This window comes from Henckelia pumila, chromosome 4 (assembly GCF_033568475.1).
Source record: "Henckelia pumila isolate YLH828 chromosome 4, ASM3356847v2, whole genome shotgun sequence".
In the NCBI taxonomy this organism is placed as follows: domain Eukaryota; kingdom Viridiplantae; phylum Streptophyta; class Magnoliopsida; order Lamiales; family Gesneriaceae; genus Henckelia; species Henckelia pumila.
In genome coordinates, this window is record NC_133123.1 from 11424654 (window position 1) to 11445394 (window position 20741).

Below are 20741 nucleotides of genomic sequence, written 5' to 3' on the forward strand. Positions count from 1 at the left end.
TAAGAACATCATATGTATTATATATAAAAAAAATATTTTATATATTTTGGTTTTGTAAGAGCAATTATAGATTATGATCAGGAACAACTTCATAAAAATAATATTTGCCCTTTTTCTCGAATGGGTTCATTGAATTATGAAATAAACGACGTTTATTGCTTTTGTTTTAATTTTTTATGGACATTAATTGATAATATTCAACCTATACTATTCTAGCTACCATGGGCACGACTTATATTGTTGGTATTTATTATCAATATTCCAATTTATATTAATTAATCTTGTCCTTTAATTAATCTAATTGATTTATATTAATTACCTATTTAAATTAAGTAGAGAGTAGTCATGTATATTTTAATTACCACGAAAATATATATATATATATATATATATATATATATATAATTCAACTATTTAGGACACGGTCCAATTATTATACATGCTGCGGAATCCATATGATGCAAGCAAGAAAGATAAACGTATAAGTTGACAAATGCATACATAATCGTTAGAGAGATTATATTATTATATGTTATTATTGTTGTTTTCAATTTGCTGTGTGTAATATTAATTAGTGATTGGTGACCTCATCATCACCATCTCCTCTTTAATTCATGGTCTATTTCTTAATGATTCATTCACAAACTTTTTAATATCTAGTTGGGCATATATATATATATTATTAATTTATAAATTAAATTGGTAGACACAGTTGATCTCTTTGGCCCCAAAAGATCTTGCACACATATGAAAATGTTAAAGGCTTAATTTACATGAGTCGATTTCATTTGATATTGTCTTTCGCGAATTTATATTTGTGATATTGATCAATCTGGTTTCATATTTACATCGAAAAATAATACGTTTGGCAAAAAAACAATACTTTTCATGGAAGTGATCAAATAAAATATATGTTTCAAATAATTGAAATGTGAGTCTGTCTCATACAAATTTTTATGTAGAGAGATATGGCATGGTTGGTTGAATTAATAATGTACATGGAAAATAAAGATAAAAAAAGACTTGTAAGAGCTTAAAATGGTCCGATTCTTCGAGATTTGGGAGTGTGGTTTACTTAAAATAGAGTTGACATTTGACAAAAATTAAATTACTTCTTACAGCGATATTAGTTAAGTTAATTATCAATACCATAATTGTCATTAATTTGTTTGACTAATTAACATGGAAATTATTTGCCCGAGGAATGTCTTGGTGACATGATTGGACGGTGGAAAGTCTAACATGTTTTTGTGAGTTTAGTGGCCAAATTTTTGTGGTTGTAGAAGATACAGATCTTAATTATTACTAGTTGTTTACGGAAAACAAATTTTATTAGTATTTGTTTATCTATTATATTTTATTAATTCGCGAAAAATCAACAAGAATCTTTTGTCTTCTAGCATTCCTTTAAAAACAATAAAATAAAAAAATAAACTTCTAACATTATTCTTACACCGATGCGTTGCATTGAGTTAACGGTGACTAACTAGGATTTTATAAGAATTATGTGGGTAAAAATTAATTAAAATAGCATCCTTTTTATTGAATCCTTATTTTAAATTTTTTCACTATAATATTATATATATATATATATATATTCAGCTGCTCAACTCGTCTCCGATAACTAAACCCCGGTACCGTGTTTTAGTAATACGAAAAATTTAAAAAAAAACAACTAAAACTCGTGATCGGGGACGAGGTGGATTCCTTTGGGCAGCTGAAAATTACTCATATATTGTTTTTAAGATTTTCGGTCGATCGCGTGTAGAAATTTTTCTTAGAGTGATTTTTATTTTTATTTTTCAAAATTCAACGTAATTTTGTGACTTTCACAGTTTTTCACTAATATCTCTTATTTAATAATAAGCATTTCACTTAATGAATTACGTATTGGAATGGTAATTTCCAATTGAGATTTAGAATTTTTTTGTATTTCTAATTCGTGTATTAGAATTTAGTTTTTAAAAGTATGCGCACAAAATACCGAGATGGCTTTAAGTAATCATTTAATTAAGAAATGCAATTATTGGTAATCCAACATTCATCACGAGCCAAATAATTAACAAAAGATTTGTTTATAAATGCATCACACGTTGATTGATAGGTACCTCACATAATAGCATAATCAAGCCAAGGAGATGGGTGAATTGGTGCAATCATTCCATAATTAAAAATTTTACAACTTTCTATTGTTTATAAAAATAATTTATTATGGAATAAATACGAAATTACGGATTCACGATTATCAAAGGAAGTCCATTTTTCCACATTGTGCACTGCGTCAGAATTTCTTTTCCTTTTTTCTACGGGGAGAAAACATGCATTTATTTTTAAAAAAATGTGGGAGAAAACATGCATGATTTAACATGTTGTTTGTATGAGTTTTTTTGCTTAATTTGGTTTTAAACTCGATATATTCATTCGAATTTAGAATTTTAATGTCAAATAAACTATAATCATAGTCGTTCTTTGTGAGATTTTACTGGATCTTGACATATAATATATTCTTTACCCAGTTTTGTATTATCATGAAATTAAAGTCTTGCTTTTATTCTATATAAAAACTATTTACTTTGATGACTTTCATCGTCTATTTTTATTTCACATCCACACCATAAAATATTTGCAAAATTAATTCAGAAGTGAATCTCATGTATGCAAAAATTATTATTTTAAATACAATATGCGTAAATTGTTTAGGAAAAAATAGCAAATATGGTCCTCTAAGTTGTCATTTTTGTTTTTTTGTCTTTTAATTTGTCAAAGTTAATTGTGTACTTATGTTCTAGATGTAATTTCTCGTTTTATTGGTTTTTATGGTTTTTAGTTCTATTTCGTAGATTGCTGATTTGATACTGAAAAGCTATCATAAAATTTAAAAATATTGATTGGACCTTATAAAATTGATAATGAGCCTGAGATTACGTTAAAACTCAAACCCAAAAAAATAATAAAGTTATACGACTGAAACACAACTTTAATAAATTAAAAAATTAAAGAAAAAAATGACTGACTTTTAAACTCAAATATGAGTATGACAAGAAAACTAATTATTTATTTTCCCAATCATATATTTGAATAGTTACGTAGCACCACTTTTTATAACTGCGCTAAATATGATGCCGATCATTTTGATATTCGTGCTCAGAATCTAGTAAAGTCTAAAGTTTACCGACAATATCTCGCATTTAAAAAGATTTTTCTTTTTTTTTTTTTTTGAAAATGAAAATTGATATTTTTTTATTTTTTTTTAGAAAGAATTGATTGATATTTCCATTACAAAGCTTTTTGTAATAACATATTAATTGGGCCCATTAAATATTGTTTTGGTCTTTTTTATATAAGGTTAAAGTTAAACTTGTGTTGATTAAAGGACATTTGTCTTTTTATACATATGATAAATCACAATCAAATTTAAAACGTCACATGTATCTACCTCGTGAAATTATAATTTGATTGTTTTTTTTGAAAAAAAAAACTCAAATGTTTTGATACCATTTCTAGGAAAAAAAATGATAATTTGTTTTTCAAGATGCTTTATCTAATAGTTGATATTTAAACAAATGTTAATACAATTTGTTTAATTATTAGAATTAGGTGATGCATTAATGGTGGGAGAATTGTAATTTGTAATATGTCATTGAGACGAGCTAGAGCCGGTAAAACTAAGATTTCTTCTCGGTTAATTGATTTTCTGTGTTAAATAATTTTTACACGGACATCGGAGAAGCAAATGTACACATACACAAATTTTTATTTTATACCAATTTAATTAATTCAAAATATATTTGCATGTTTTCGAATACTTAGTTAATATAGATATATTAATAAAACCAAGAAAAATACAATTAAATTCACAAACCAAATTATATATTTAAAACAACCGACGAGGGAAAAGAAATTTATATAAATAAGATGGAAGATAAAAAAAAAAAAAAAAAACGATCAGTTAAAAAACATAAAATATAGCTTACCATAGCGAAAACGCAAGCCAACGACTTTGCCAGTGGTTAGTCAATTGAGTTGTAATTTATTTATTAATTTTCTGGAAAATAAAATTAAAAAAATTTAGGAACAATATATTGATCCGCCTAAGTTAATAATTGAACTAAAACTGGCATACCGTACCAAAATATCGATTTATTAAGATACTGTACCAAAATTTTTTCGATACCAAAATTTCGAAATTTCGGTATCGGTACCGATATGAATTTTTTTCATACCGATATTTTTGGTATGGTATACCAAAAACCCATCCCTAAATCTAGCACACTTATTTTCATACCGATATTTTTTGTACGGTATACCGAAAACATCCTAAATAAAACACACTCATTAATAATAATTATGAATGATCAGGTTGACTCACGTGGTCCTCAAAATTCCATCAGTACAATAGAGACATAAACATGAAAGCTTAATGTCTGGTAGATGAAACGTCACGCCTTTAAAATATATAAATAAATAAAAAAAAAGGTGTAGATTTTTTCATTGATAATAGAATATTCGTTTTATAAAATTGATCTGTAAGATTGTCTTATAAAATTAATTCGTAAGATCGTTTTACAAGAGTTTTTTATAAATAAAATTAAATAATGATCCAAACAAAATCAAGGAAATTGTCGTTAAATCTCAATTAACAAACTCAAATTATTCTTCAGTCCTGTTTCAAAGTTTAAATCACATTTCTTTTTTCTTACTATCGAGGAAAATATTTCAAATTCATGAATTAAATTTTAAGATTATCTCTTATTTACTTGCACAATAATAGCATAACATTGAGTGGATTTCAAATAACTCGGTGAATTTTAAATATATCATAATTAACATGAAATACTATATAAACATAAAATTACATCGTAATCATGAAATATTATATTAACATGGAATAGGTAAATTCGAAGTTTACATTTGAAAATCTATAAATTTGAAATTTTTTTGTCCAAGCACGATCTTAAGAATATAATCAAGTAAACTTATATTAAAGTGCAACTCCTCTTTTTCTTTTTCTTTTTTCTTTTTTTTTTTTCAATTTTAAGGTTTTCTTACTTTGTATGATTAGAGTGGGCTTTTCTTTTCTTTTTTTTTTTTGGGTATTGGTATACCAAAAATTAATTGTTTCATAATTAGTTAATTACGAAGGCAAAATTATGGAAGACGCCATAATGAAGAGCAAGGAAAAGAATTTTCCAAACATTACTTTCTTTTACAGAAACTACAAAAATGAAGAGCGTAGAAACACAATCTGTACAATGAATGCATCAAGAAACGTAGAAACAAACTCGAACAAAGCTCCTCTAATTCTTGCTAAAACTACTGTACCTTCGGCAAGCTGCCTATGATGTATCAAACATGAACACCCAAAACCTACGACATACTGCATTTATTATAAAAATGCAGAACCTTTTTTCAGAAAAAATCGGCAAATCTGGGTCGATTTGCAACTTTGAGACAGGATTATCTGTTCTTGGACAGAAGCAAATGGGGCAGATATTCAGTTATGTGAACATGGTACTCGGAATCAACAATGATTCAAGAATTTCTGATCAGATGTACACAGGTTTGACGTCGTTCGCCCCAAAACTTGCAGCACACACCGGACACTTGCGTTGACGAGTCTCAACAACTCTTTGCACACAAGGATTACAGAACAGATGATAGCATTTTGTTATAACCACCTGCTCATACGGAAGAAATTAAGCAATATGTGTCAATAATCGAGGACAAAAAGTATCATCAAAGCAAAAAGGGATGATTTCTAGATATAAAGAATTACATTCAACCATATTGACCACCACCAATTTCTCACTCATCCTCGATAAATTTCCCAGTCCCCGAAAACCACATTATTTTCCCTAAAAAAAACCACAATATTCTCATGATGTTAAAATTTAAAACTAAAGTAAATTTTACTTCTAAGCTTTGCATGTGAAATATGGCGGCAGCAGGTTACACTGAGATTACATCCTTTTGCTCATAAGCCGAGGAGAAAATGGTAATGGTGCAAGGTGAGGTGAGTCGAGCTACTTGAGATTGAGTTATTTGTTTAAAATATTTCATGTACTTTCATCATTTCATATTTTTTCATATTTAAATTTTATCCTAATAAATAAATTTAGATCTAGTTAAAACTTCGAGTAATAAATAAAGTATAATAATGAAATCTTTTAAAATAATATAAAAATAGTATTAACATATAAAGATTGGTTGGATCTCAAACACAGCCTAAAAATTTTAGAAAGCTCGACTTGTTTGCAGACCCAAACAGGGAAAAGAAAACTGTACATAATACTGGAAAACACTGCAAACATCAGTTGCACTTGCTTGGATGTTTACATCATCCACAACTACATGAAAACATGTTGGAAGATTATAAAAAAAAAAAAAAAAGCCATACCTCTTTTCTCCGATCAAGGCAAATGCCGCACTTCAGTATATCCACGTATTCCCTGAGTTCCTGCTGAAGCTTTTCGGATATAGAGGAGCCTGGTTGCAACTTTAGATGTTTAACCTTAATCCTCAGAGTTTCTATGTCTTCTTCAACTCTTTTCCTCTCAAACCTGATCAACAAAACAGTTCATGAAGCTGGAAATGCAACAGCATAAAATGGATATGCTAATTTTTTTTTTGAAGAAGAAAAAATGGATATGATAATTAAAGAACACGGAAACCTTTCTTTCTCTAGTTCTATCTGCAGCTCAGCGAGACATTTTCGACTCCCATCAACTCTAGATTGTGTTCCTTCAAGCATGTCCATCAGCTGCTGAGATGATTTTCTCGTGTCTAACAGTCTTTTTTGGATATTTTCTAAGTTGGTAGCATTTCGGACTCTATCTTCAGTTAGTCTCTGGATCTGATCTGAGTGGGCTTTCAACTGCAATGAAAAATCTTTTGAGTTTTGTTGTCTGAACAAAGTAAATAGCGTTCAGTACTACATAAGCAACTTATATAACCTGATCTTCAATTCTACCAGCTTTTAAGTTATAAAAATCTATAGTTGTCTTGGTCTGTTGTACAGCTTGCTCCAATGTTTGCTTCTCCACGAGCAGAGCAGACTCCGTTTGTCTTGCCTGAACACCCTCCAAAACAAGCTGATACAGAAGCAAAAAAGGCCCGATGAAACTTCCAATAAGTATTACGTTAAAGAAACAGCTCATAAATGTGTTGTGGCTATCAATACAAGGTAGAAACTCCAAGCTGCAATGCTATCAAACCACAAGAAAAAACTGATTGTCAAACTGTTCCACTAGAATAGCATAATATCACAGGTGTGACAGGCGCAAAACGAGGCGTGCGCTAAGTATCAAAGCAAGGCACGCGATAATTTTTAAAAATATATATCAATCTACTATATCATTATATGACAAAAAATGATATTATTAAAATAATTGAGTTGTGCAAAGCAAAATTTCTTCAATTAAAACGATTCTTTGTTTCTTTGATGAGTTGCTGCCCTGCTTCTCACTTCTTAGGGTTTAATGTTTGAGCTTTGTTTTTTAATCAGCTCTGGGATCTGTGCTTTGCAACCTTTTTTTGTTTTTTTTTTAAAGCAAAAATTATAAAAAGAGTGGCCTTCACTCAGGCGCTTAAGCACGAATGAGGAAAGCTTCCCAGGCGAGCCCAGGCACGCATGAGTAACCCACTGTGCCTAGGCGTGCAACCCAGGCATAGCAGGCTCGCCTGGTTGCACCTCTTGCCTGCGCACCTTTGACAACCATCAACTATGCACAACATATTGCATATGCTACAAGAATCTCGGATGTTGGATAATACTCAAAACTCAAACATTTGAATGTGTATGACGCGTCGCAAAAACAGCAAACACAAAACACCTCGTTAGGAGAATCTAGTTAATAATAACCGTAATGGAATAATATGTTTTCGATTTTCCAACAAATTGTATCTCCTGTTATTGAATTAACAATTATGGTAAACATGTACAAATTCGTCTCTAGAAATCGAGCTAAATTAGGAAAACCAGGTATGCGATTACCTTCACATTATAGTCATCTCTCTCGGTGATTTGCTGCAAAAGCTGTTGGTTTTGACTCTGCATGTCATCATATGCTTGCCCAATTGTCTGTAACAAATAAAATTATATATAATTAGAGATCGTTTGCGTTGTGTGCGTCCAAGTGCATAAATATTTGCAGAAACTTCTAGAACAGAACCTCTATCTCAGAAAGATAGGTCTCAGTTTCTTCATGTTTGGATTTTGCGATATCAGAAAGTCTTGATTTTTCCCTGAAACCTCGGAGGAGAAAAACTATCAGATTAGTTGGTAAACAAAACTTTTCAATAAAGAATATATTCTGATTCCCAAGAGTCAAAAAGGTATGTTTATTCCACCACCTAAATTCAGTAATCATACACTGAAAAACGAAATGATGTGTGCTTTGCAACCGCCCTGTTAGCAATAGATAGGCATTTGGGACCTATCAAAATATAATTCTCTCTTGCTGCCTGCCACTATCCCTTGCAACCAAAGTCACTGGCCCCAATTTATTAGAAATTGTGTTTTCTATTGCCACAAATTCTCTAATTTCCATAGTTGTTATGACCTTGGTTTCCAACCTACATTTGACTTGTTATCCCAGAGTCATGTGGTTGGATTGGAATTTAGTAATTCAAGGGTTAGAAAATTAAACGATGTCAGGAAATTGTCCAAAGAGGAAAGGCAAATATCTAAGGTCAATTTGAATACACCGAGTCCATGTCCTTTAGACATTTCCAACTCATACATTCATGTTGTGTCAAAACCAGAAAGAATCAATCAAACAAATACGTCGACCTGAAGTAGTAGAAATACAACAAAATTATAACAAGAAGGTGCAATATGACAAGAAAATCATCATGTCTTGAACTTATGTTTGTCAATTCCAAAAATTAGATCAATAAGAAATGGTCTGCTTTCGTCCTGGGGTCAAAGGTAAACACTAAACACAAAGCAAATAGTGTTACTTCCCAACATGAAAATTCTAATTATAAAAAAATGATGAAACTGTGAACTTCTTATGAAACCACACCAAGTTATAGCAGATTAAAATATGCAAGCACTAGGAGATGGGGCATCTGAGTAGATTCATAAGCAGACATTGTAAAGACAAGGAGCAAACCTTTTAGAGGCATCTAACTTCTGTCTTAGATCCGCAATCTCAGTTTCTGAGGCAGCTAATCTTTGCTGTGCTTTGGCCTCAGCCTCAATTGCGACTTTAACTCGCAACTCTAAATTGTGTTCATCGAGAGAAGATTTCAGACTATGAACTTGAGCCCACGCCTTGATCTCAGAGTTCCTAGCTTCAGTAACTTCCCTGAATACAAGCCATGGTTAAAAGCACAAATATTGAGTACGATTTGTAATTCAATTAAAACCAACACAAACAGCTCTAGAAACGTGATCTTCAACATTCTTCTCTATGGTTTGATTACTTGCCAGTAAAATAAACGTTTCAATAAAGTGGTGCCTTCGACAACATTGTTTTAATTATTCTCAAATAACTTAATAAATTTCTAGGAGAAACAAGATATAAAAGTTGTTTAAATCATAAATTCGTGGACACCGAATCCAAGTTTCTGAATCCCCCAACTAATCTCTTAGAAAAGAAACCATGCAAGCAAGAAGGCAGAAAATAGTAGATACCAAGGGCAAGGGCGGTAAATGATAAAAATGCATAAACAGCATATCTCGAGATCCTTTACTACCAAATTGGTTACCCTACGTGCATCATTGTATGTTAGTCACATGGGATTAGCCAAACCCAAAACGCAACAGATTAAGTCATCGGGCACTGACCGTCCTCCCAGATTTTTCACAAGGTTTGCATGATTAACAACATTCAAATGAACATGCTTCTTTAGCTTTGAAACAATCATTCCTTAGAATGTAGATAGCATCAGTGTTTGCATCTCCAAAAAAAGGGGGGGAGTTGGGGGGTATTTCACACTTTACAGGAACTCAAACTGCAGCCTGAAATAGATGTATAGTTGGGCATGCTGCATTTGGAAATTTAAAAGTAATAATAATACTAATTAATAAATAGTGACAAAGATCTATTTCATAAGTCAGCAGACACTGCCCAAGTATTTAGAATAACAACAGTCCTCCCAGCTGCAGATTAAGAAGACCTGATCATAGTCCAATAGAAGTCGCTTAAAAACAACACTAAGGAATGCTAACCTTGAATCAGTTGGCTCGTTTCCATACATTTCCACAAAAAGCTTCAAGTCCAACTCACTTAACTCTAAATCATGGACCTGAACCAAGAAAGAATAAACTTAAAATACCAAAAACGAATAAATCTAAAAATCCTTAATCCATCTCTTCAATTTTTACAAAACAAATCCGAGGATATAATTAGTCCTCATGGAAGAGGTCAGACGGAGACATACCGAGCTTGCACCATTTCAAGATAGATGCCGCGTTGTATACAAGGCGTAAAAGTTATTTGAGCTCTAACATGCATTCTTATCTCAAGCATGGTAGTATAAAAATTATTCACTGGAAAACAAAATACATGTCTAGGATGATACATAAATTCATTTTCAACTTCATTCTTAGTGCAAGTATCATTAGTCAAATTGATCTAATGCAACAATAGTTATATCTCCTTATGCTAATTCAACAAAAAGTCACAACTCATACCACAGCTTTCAACTTCTGTATTTCAGCATTTTGTTGAGCTGATCTAGCAGCATAACTTTCCAAATCCTTAACCTGCATACATTTATGGAAAAGTAATACTTGAAATAATTGGGGCAGAAAAGGCCAGCACAAAAGGTGACTTCAAGTGTATCAAATTTAACCTTGCGATCAAGAATATTTGTAAGGGATTGAACATCAGCTCGCAAACAATGAACATCTGAAGCAGCCTCCTTATGTTTAATTAACTGATTCTGCATGTTCTCCATTTTCTCGGGAAACGAAGAAACCAATGCTTTAAATGCTGCAATGACTTCTTTCCTACCTAAAAATTGAAAAAATAATAATAATAAATTGGCACATAACTTACAGGGAAAAAGTGAAAGGATGCACTGAAGGATAAAAGTCAACTTCAAATACCAGGTTCTTTTAATGCATCTTCCAGCTTGATCTCAATATCAGTTTTCTCTTTGATGCATCTCTGTATCTCTGTTTCCAAGTCACTTATTCTGGAATCAGCAATGGTTGATGATTGCTGAAGAACATCAATTAATTCACTTTTCATGTGATTTTCCCTTTCACGCCAGAAAAGTGTATCTTTCTCGACCTTGGTTTGAAAGGATCAAAGGAAGAATCAGTACATCTACTAAAACTCTTGACTGACTAGAAAGGAAGCTCAAATGAAACCATCAACCAGTTACAACCTGAAGTTTCTCATAGAGAGCCTGATAATGCACTACATCAGACTTGGTCTTCACCAGTTGATCTTTCAGCAAGAGATATGCTTGGGATGAGCAAACAAACTTCAAATTTTTTAGATTGCTCTGTCAAATGTTTCATTAAAATGAAGATTAATACAAGTGAGAAGAAACACCAGAGAGAGAGAGAGAGAGAGACTATAATAATGACCTGCAAAATTGACAACTGCCTCAATATATCCAGCCGATCTTCATGGAGACGCTTGAGATCGTGCAGTCGAGACGAGGATTGATCCTGGTAAAAAAAATTGAACTTAATCAGTCAATGTACCTCAGAAATGCAACTATCACAAATAACAGATATCAAATGCAAGTAACTACCAACAGTTCCTTCAATGTGGATTCCATGTCATGCAAATCTCTTTGTTTATCCCTCACTTTCTCGCTAGTGGGCTGCTTATTTCCTCGATTCAGGACTGGGAAAAATGTTTCTTTCGCCACATCTCTTTCTGCTTTTAGGATTGCCAATTTACGGTTATTTTCTTCCAAGTCAGCAATCGTACTTTCTAGTTCTCCTTAAGACAGAAAAATAAAATTTTAAAAATAACATTAGCTACAAAAGAAAAGATTCATACTATCCATGACATAGATCTGGACTATAAAAGGCATCTAAAGCTCATGCAAGAGCCAAAGACATTGAAGAGCATCCTGAAGTGAGGCAGACATCGATATAAAAGTATAAACATTTCCTTGATAACAGTCATACAGAAATAAATATAAATAAATTTTAAAAACGAAGAGAACATAATGAAATACCTCTCAAACGCTTAAGATCAGATTTATTCATTGCCTCATTGTCTCGGTGCCTCTGCAATTCACCAGCTAGCGATTTGTGTTTCACATGAAGATTGAGAACTTCAATTCTCACATTCTTAACTTCTGCATGAGAAATACTAGGCACCGCCCTCTGGCCAAGTCCTAACATGCATGAGAAGAGAAAAAGGATGCATGAGAGAGAGAGAGAGAGGGAGAGAGAGAGAGATGAGGCAAGAAATACCAACAAACGGACAGGAAATCATTATTTATAGGGAAAACAGATTTAAGGCTGGTAAGAAACTTGGTAATTGACTTTAAACAACTTAACAGACATATGCATTGTTCCTATATAATCTCACCACAAGATGAAATTGCCTCCAAGGATGCAGCATACAACCAAGTCTTCAAACCACTTAGATCATCCAATGTAGCTACTAAATTGCGAAGTATGCTCCTGGCCTTTTCACCATCTGTTTGTCTGTCTACTTCCATTGATTCCGTATCTGTGGTGGTTGAGCAACTCTCAGTTGCACCTGTTTCCAGGAGCCGGCTTAGGAATGCATCTTCTGGTGGTGAATCATCATCTAACAAAACAATTAATTAATATAATTTTATTTGTAAATGAAATTGCATGCAGCAACTGTTGAAATGAATATTCAAGCAACCATGATCCATGTATCAATAAAGCATGATTCAGGCTGTCGAATATAAAAAACTGGGATACACAACTTGGTATAAAGTCAATAAAGCAATGAAGAAAGTTAAACAGCAAATAAAACAACCCAATGGCTAACATTTTCACAATCAACTGAGCTCTGAAAAGAATATAACAGATAAGACTGCTACAAACAATAACGTGAACAAAATACAGATCAAACAACAAATATTTGAATGCAAATTGCTCCTGTGGACTTTTCCCCCTTTGCACTCTCATTAGAGAACCATAATGAAAACTATTCAGTAGTTTTAGTTATTAAATTTCTCTCTAACAGAATGTGCAAAAATGGGGTTACAGGGTGCGATGGAAGGAAGAACAAAGAAAGAGTTTCTTGACAACATGAGGCTTCACTCACCCCCATTAGTATTTTTGACTTCAAAACCTTGTCTGTGTCTCATTATGACCTTTGTACCTTTAGAGCGTGACTCCATATCACCAAGCAGCTGGCAAAGAAGCGAAAAAATTTTAGAATCAATACATAGAAAATTTTGAGGATATGCCAAATAGTGTACAAATATTTTTGCGCTGTAAATATTGGTTACATCAACCACTTACTCATGATAATTTTACAAATGCCAATTTTACAAAGATTATGTGTGTTTCATAGACATCAGACTTTAAGATAGTTTGTTACTTCGTTCCTTGGTAAACAAGTAGAGATGAATGAAAGACCTCTTCTACCACTATTGTCTGCTTCATTATCATCGTGAACCGTAAATCCCCTATATCCATCTTCTATTTTACTTAGTGACCGACCATACACCCAGTGATAAAGGTGTCATGGGTCTTGTTCTTCCCACCACTGATGTCAACAGCATATCAAATCCACTCTCATTATATAAAAGAAGCCTAAGAACCCATGACAAGTAGATCCAAGATTTCAAAGAAAAGAAAAATCATATACCACCAAAATCCCATGATCAACTTTAAATTTTGAAATAAGTTAAATGACAGGAAATTTACAACACTGAAACACAGCAAGCAGTGCACAAGTTCCACAATGGTGATCTGAGAACATAAGAGAGAAGAGGAGTTTAAGTAGATGAAGTTCCATTCACACACCCTGCCACAATTATACATCTGATGATTGAGTTCAGGCCAACAGCAGCATGAAAGCGAGTATTGTAATTATGGCTCTGGACTTGAATGACTTTATTTGGTTTTTTTTTCTTCTCTTAAGTAATTTCTCAATCCATAGTTGGTAGGCAAGTCAATGTTTGAGATACAACCTGTTTCTCCTATATATGACAGGATGCTAAACAAACATCTCTTCATGTTGGAACGAACAGCAACCAAAGATAGTGAAAAGAATTAAGAAAGAAGAGAAGCCAACTTAGATTTCCTTCCCCCCAAGCCCACTTCCTGATTTTTGGTTAAACGGTGCATTAGACAGTTTGAGTAAGTGTAACAAAAAGAACAACAGTTGTGGATCTTTAGTAGTCAATCTATGTAAGAAAAAGGAAATTTCTTACGGAAAACCAGCATCAAAAAGATATACCTCTTCCCATGAATTATTGACAACGTCTAACGTCTTCTCGTAAGACTTTTGTTTGTCTTTTAACAGACCCAATCTGTCTGCAAGACCAGTAATCTCAGCCTTCTGAGTTTCCAACTTCTGGATGAGTTTCTGATTTTGAAATTTAAGCACTGCCACATCGAGCTACAGCATTGGAAAATAAAAATTGAAAGCCCCTTCAGCAGTAAAGAAATAAAATATCAAAATAAAAGTCCAAATGGGACTTGACTATGCTATAAAATACGGCCAACAGAAAGATCATAATCAAGTCGTAAATGACCACCATGCTGTACATATGTTCCTGTTAAGTTTCTCCTTCCATTAAGCATAACTGTTAGCTGAGAAAGTTAATCATGCTCCATAAGTCAAGAAAATCTAGCTACAATGACTTGATGAGCATGTATCCATCAAGAATGGGTAAAAATTCAGTTACAACACATAACAAGATAAGTTGGTACTAAGTTGGTCCAGTACAACAGACAAGTCCACAACATGTCAAACCATAAATCGCACTCATGAAATCAGAAGTCATACACGTAAGCTCACAAAACTGATCAAATTTCACCATCGCTGGAAGTTGCAAACTATTGACACACAAGAACCCATACTCACCCCAAAAGAAAGTATATGCACGCAAAGGAAACATGGTCAAATGCCCAAAACTAACAAAACGAAAACAAAAGATAACAGCCAATCAAAAATCACAAGGCCAATCAGACAACCACCAAATAGCACTCAGGTCAGTAACTTAGCACTCAGAATCAAACAACAACAGTCTGCACACCCCAATTCAAAAGATCGTAGTTTTGAATAATGAAGAAAAGATGAAGGCAATTTCGCACCTTTTTTTCCTCGGATAAGGGCACAAATGTGTGTTTCTTCGCGGAAGCCGCATTGGGTGATAAGGAGCTAAAGTGACGTCGTTTCCTGTCAGCTTCACCCGTGCTCCCCATTCGAAACCCGCCCCTCAAAACCCTAGAATCGTCAATTTCCCATTTCCACACATGAAATAAAAACTCAATTCGTCCAAGAAAAGCACGGAAATGTAACAGAACGCACGCTAGAAACAACTGCCAATACAAAAAGACTAATCCTTTTCACCCCCCGTAAATTAAATACTCCGATTCCGGAGACAACTGCATGAAGGAAAAAAACAATCACTTTTCTTCGATTGAAACACGAAATTCGAGAGAAGATAGTGACTGATTTGGGTCAGCAAATAACAGAAGGTTTGCTCTGTAAATTGAACTCAAGGGGAAGAAGAAATCACACACTATACCCCAAATTTTAAACTCCCCGCACTCGCACTGAAAGCTCTGAAAACAAAAATACTGTGGGAGAAGAGAGGGGGGATTTTTTTTGGTTCCTTTTTTTCCAGGAGAATTGGGGAAATAATAAAAATGTTGGAGGGCAATTGAGTCATTGTACCTTTTTTTCTAGGAGCATTGGGGAAATAATAAATTTGTTGGAGGGCAGTTGAGTCATTCGATTTTAAATTGCGTGCAAGCAACTGAGTTTCTTTTTTTTTTTTGAGAGGTAAGCAACTGAGTTTATATGTTTGCTACTTGGCTTCCCTATTTCAGATCTACAATATTAACACATGGGAAATTTATTTTAAACTGACACTATATATTGATGGGTAGTAAAAACCAAAAATAAATATAAATAAAAATATATAATTTCATGTTTTGTTGGAGTGATACTATTTAAGTGTTCGTTCTCAAAAAAATAATGTTCAAGTCTTCTACTCAAATCACGAGTGAACTACTTTTTTCTTATTATATAAATTGATTTATATGTATTTCAAATTTTCACATAAATTAAAAAAATAATTTAATTTGAAAAACTAAAAAAATACCCCGATCTCAAAATCCTCACTAGCTTTCTATGACAAATAGGTAAGTGTTTGACCAATGATCAATAGTTCAACTTATCATACAAACTCTTTATTGTGCAAGTCTATCGCATGTGGTTTCTATAGAGCGGTTTTACTTAGGTGTCGTGGCATGCAAGCTACAATATTAGCTCGAATATTTCTCCAATGTGCACCAAAAAATAATACTTAGGCGTTACAGTACTGTCGTAAAAATAAAATAACCTCCGAGATTTGAAGATCTAAACCAATGACGACATGTTCGATTTTTTTTTCTCAGCTGCTTGAATGATTAAATCCTCAAATTTGATTTGCCTCCACCAATGTTTTGTGATTAAAACCGGGTTTCTTCTATGCTAATGTTACACTGGGAGTTCTACTCTCGGTGCAAAATTTGTACAAAATGTTCGCACACACATTTCATATAAAAATAATAAAGTGTGGGTCTATCGGTTTTTTTTATCTAATTAATTCATATGTTTGTTGTGAAAAATCAAGAGTAAAACTCCCGATATAACATAGAAGGATCTCTAAAACAGTAAGCTTGTGGTACAGTTTCTAGTTTTTTATCATATCGATGTGTTATTATTAATATCTAGCATGACACTGAAATCAAATGAGTTCCAACTTCCACGTAAATCCAGGTAGGTTCTCATGTTACATATTCTCTATATATGCTATTTGAGCCATCTTAAGATAAAATTTTGAAATTAAATTTGTAAGATATTTAGATTTCAAGCGTGAGCTGGACGTTATTATATATGGTCTAATTAAAGGAACGAGAATCCAGTCGGATTGCAAAACTTTGTGGAGTAAAGAAAATTTCTATTACAACATCGATCATATATAATTCGAAGAACACATAAAACTTAAACTCAACTCTTTCATTAATTATATAAAAATATAGGATGATCAATATCATATTTTTATTATTTATGGCCACAATATTATATTTCTTAATTTCTCAAGCGATCGAGTTACTTTTTGCTAAACCAACCTTCCATGCACGATCGATCACAAGCTTCGAAGAAGAACCCCTTCAAAGGTGATTCCAGGTCCAAAAGCCAAAGCCAGCCCCCATTCTTCTCCATCACCATCCTTCAATTCCTCCATCATGTATTCCATTACATAAAACACTGTATTGCTGCTAACATTTCCGAAATCCATTAAAGCCCTTCTGCTACACTCCAACTTGTCTCTTTTCAACCCCAGCCTACTCTCCAGCCGGTTAAGGATCGCCGGCCCACCTGGGTGAACCGCCCAGAACAGCTCGTTATAATCCTTCAAACCCGTTTTCGCCATCACTTTCTTGCAGAATTCCTCGATGTTTTCGTCGATTTTCTGAGGGAGATCCCGCCCCAGTTTGAAGTTTATCCCTTCTTCCGAAACGTATCCGTCGATCACGTTCTGCGTCCCCGGCAAGAACTGCTGCACCGCGTGGTTCAGTTCGAAGGACGGCCACTCGGATCCGGGCAACGGGTCGGTACCTATGATCGCCGCCGCCGCGCCGTCTCCGAACAGCGCCGCCCCGACCAGGTCGTAAGGCCGGGTCTTGTTCGGCGGCCGGAAGCCGAGGATGGTTGTTTCCGAGGTCGTGAGTAAAACTCGGCTGCCGGGATTGTTCTCCGCTATGTCTTTGGCCACCCTCAGGCCTGTCACCCCACCGTAGCAGCCTAGAAAGTAGAGCATCACTCGGTTCACGTCGTTTTTCAGGCCTAATTCGGCGGCGAGGTGGAGGTCGCCGCCCGGGAGGCGTATCTCGCTCGACGAAACGTAAACCAGGTGTGTGATGTGCGATACGGGTCGGTTCCATTGCTTTATGCAGGCTAGGCTTGCTTCTGCCGCCATTTCGACCACGGCTGGGTTCGCTATGTCGAGGCGTTGCTTGATCGTCGGAGAGCCTTCGGTCGCGAGTTCCGGGTATTTGTCGAGGATCTCTTTCGACATGACAGTGTATCTAGTCTTCACAGTAGTAGTTTTGCCTGAAATATAACGAGGAACATAACATGTAGCATAAAATATACTAGCAATTGAGGCCCATCCGGTTAACCCGCAGGGTAGTGCCCTATGGATGACATGTCAAATTTTGATTGGTTAAAATCAATGGGCCCCACTAATTTTGGGGTTACACGTCGCCCGTAGGATACTCATGAACAAAACCGGCACATCCCATGTGTGTGCGACGTAATACATGGATATTATTTATGTATATATAGATAGGTTGATTCGACCCTACCCCATGGGGTAGGTGGCAATATTTAATTGGTGCATATCATGTGGGACTCACTCAATCATATGGGACCCACATGATATGCACCAATTAAATCATGTCACCTACCATGGGGGTAATACCCATAGGATAGGGTCTAATTTTTCATATAGATATGAGAGCAGTTTTGTCCATATAATTGAGAAAAGAAGGAAAAGAATTGAATAGGGAAAAAAATAAAAAAAATGTAAATTAAAAATAATAGAAAGAACATGAGTGGGTGGGGGGTATTTTTGAATTAAGAAAATTCAGAACAAGACACCAAAACAGTTTTTCTAAGGCTCTATGCATGTTTAATGTTTTTCATGAATATATATATATATATATATATATATATATATATATAATGTAACATATATTGATTGTTGTTTCATTTGTTTATAAAAGCCAGCTTATAATCAACTATCCTTATATGTAACCACAACTTGTTGCTATATATATTGACAAGCTTTAATTGTGATCATGACTTACACAAACGCTCTAGTTTCTCCTTGATGGCTAAATCATGGCAGTTGGTGTCACGAATGTATCCCTCGACCAAGCAATCTTGAGGAACAACTTGACTCGGGAACGCCTTCCCGATAGCAAGAACGGTCGCCTTCCCCGGCGTCGGTGTGCGAGTCGACCGCAAATTAGCGCATTTCTTGGATTCACCATTGCCGTTGATATGTGACATGGCTGAATGGCAAAGGTATTCCAAAGTTTTGGTGTGAAATTTGTGTGTAAAGTTGCGTGGGATTTGGGAGAATTTAAATGGGATTTTAGTGTGGTATTGGAGAGAAGTTGGTGCTAAAGGAACACTAGCATGAGTAATTAAGAAATGTTTGATCTCTAATAAGAAAGTTTTTCTTCGAGTCACGGGGTTGGGATCGGAGTACTGTACATTAAAGTTATATTGTTTAGGAAAATAATCTTTGTGCTTGTGTTCACTTTGTGATAAATTACTCGGTCCAAATTTCATGTTCCAAATTATATTCAAAGCACTTGTTTTATATTATTGATAAGGTTTTAGATTAATTATATTGTGTCAATTTAGTGCATAATCTCAGTAATTTTTGTGTACTTTTTTCAGATGAAATAAAACACGCGTTTGTTGTGAGATTTGCACTCGATCTACAAGCAAATTCTTTGAACAAATCCATGCATGAACAGTACTTTGTTAAGTGGTGGTTAATTATTTTTGCAGTCATCAGAATATCGCTAGAGTATTTCAATCACGCGCGCACACTTTGAACCATTGGGTTAACCGACTATTCTCCAAGACTGCCAACTGGGATAATTTTTGGTCATGTATATTGTGAATTATGTGATGTATCTTGTGTGGTGTGTGTGTGTGTATAAGTGTATTGTATGTCTCGATTATAGGCTAACTATATTTAGAATACCTATTTGAGTATTATCCGGTGATATGACGAGAATATATATATATATATATATATATATATTTATATATGTAGATGAGATTCTAGCACATGGGTAATACTCAAATCATGCATTCAATGATTCTTATTTTTACACATAGACGTAATTAATTATATATTGCTAACGTGGCAAATCATGTGAAATCAGATCTATCATTGGGTTAATACTCATATGCTAGGTTGAAATCTACCATATATATATATATATATATATATATTTATAAGTTATGATATGACATGATTAACAAAAAAATTATAACGGTGATTAATAGAATCCTATAATTAATTTGTGAAAATTTGTTATGAGAATCAATTTAGGATAATAGTACTTCTCTGGAAAAACCCCGCAATCTAATTCTCTACAAACGCATTCAATGTCCAAATAACACACACCATGTAAGAACAAAAGTTCGAAAAGGATAACCTTCTCCTCTTGAGAAGAAGAATAATAATAATAATAATAATAATAATAACTATTATTATTATAAACTTACAAGAGCATAGACGAGTTGGTAAAGCCTGAAGTGACGTGGGAATAAATTTTTTAGCGTTGCGAGTTTGATCTTCGTGTGGAGCATATTCTCTGCTGAAATATTATGGGGTATGCTCTGGGGTTGGTCATGTTGCTTCATCCCTTAGGTCTTAGTCGCTCGTTCACATCCCTCGATTTCACCCGCGCATGAGCCAATGGATCTCTGACTCATATGGAATGTGGTCCCCTTCGGGATCAACCATTTTAAAAGTTTCGTTTCGGCTCGAGTTCGGTTGATAAATTTTTTAATAGCATTTTT

The 20741-nt window shown here is 34.0% G+C and overlaps 2 protein-coding genes across 3 annotated transcripts; both read right to left on the reverse strand.

Annotated features, from left to right (window-relative positions):
* Positions 1–5191: 5191 nt before the first annotated feature.
* On the reverse strand, positions 5192–15737 carry LOC140862355 (E3 ubiquitin-protein ligase BRE1-like 1). Of its 2 annotated transcripts, none has more exons than XM_073265374.1 (19): positions 15230–15737; positions 14370–14531; positions 13227–13314; positions 12513–12719; positions 12154–12315; positions 11719–11912; positions 11549–11632; positions 11344–11463; positions 11060–11246; positions 10804–10964; positions 10643–10714; positions 10178–10254; positions 9117–9311; positions 8172–8244; positions 7994–8080; positions 6954–7091; positions 6672–6874; positions 6398–6560; positions 5192–5678 (listed from the first exon to the last, which is right to left on the reverse strand). In XM_073265374.1, the coding sequence occupies exons 1-19, from the start codon at positions 15338–15340 to the stop codon at positions 5547–5549; spliced, it is 2616 nt and encodes an 871-aa protein (XP_073121475.1). In that variant the 5' UTR covers positions 15341–15737; the 3' UTR covers positions 5192–5546. The 2 variants fall into 2 exon arrangements, with proteins under 2 accessions (XP_073121475.1, XP_073121474.1); XM_073265373.1 differs by having other exon boundaries at positions 12513–12737.
* Positions 15738–17274: 1537 nt separating this feature from the next.
* Positions 17275–19205, reverse strand: LOC140867105 (type III polyketide synthase A-like). Its single transcript, XM_073272184.1, has 2 exons — positions 19001–19205; positions 17275–18242 (listed from the first exon to the last, which is right to left on the reverse strand). Exons 1-2 carry the CDS (start codon positions 19203–19205, stop codon positions 17275–17277), a joined length of 1173 nt encoding a protein of 390 aa, XP_073128285.1.
* Positions 19206–20741: the final 1536 nt, after the last annotated feature.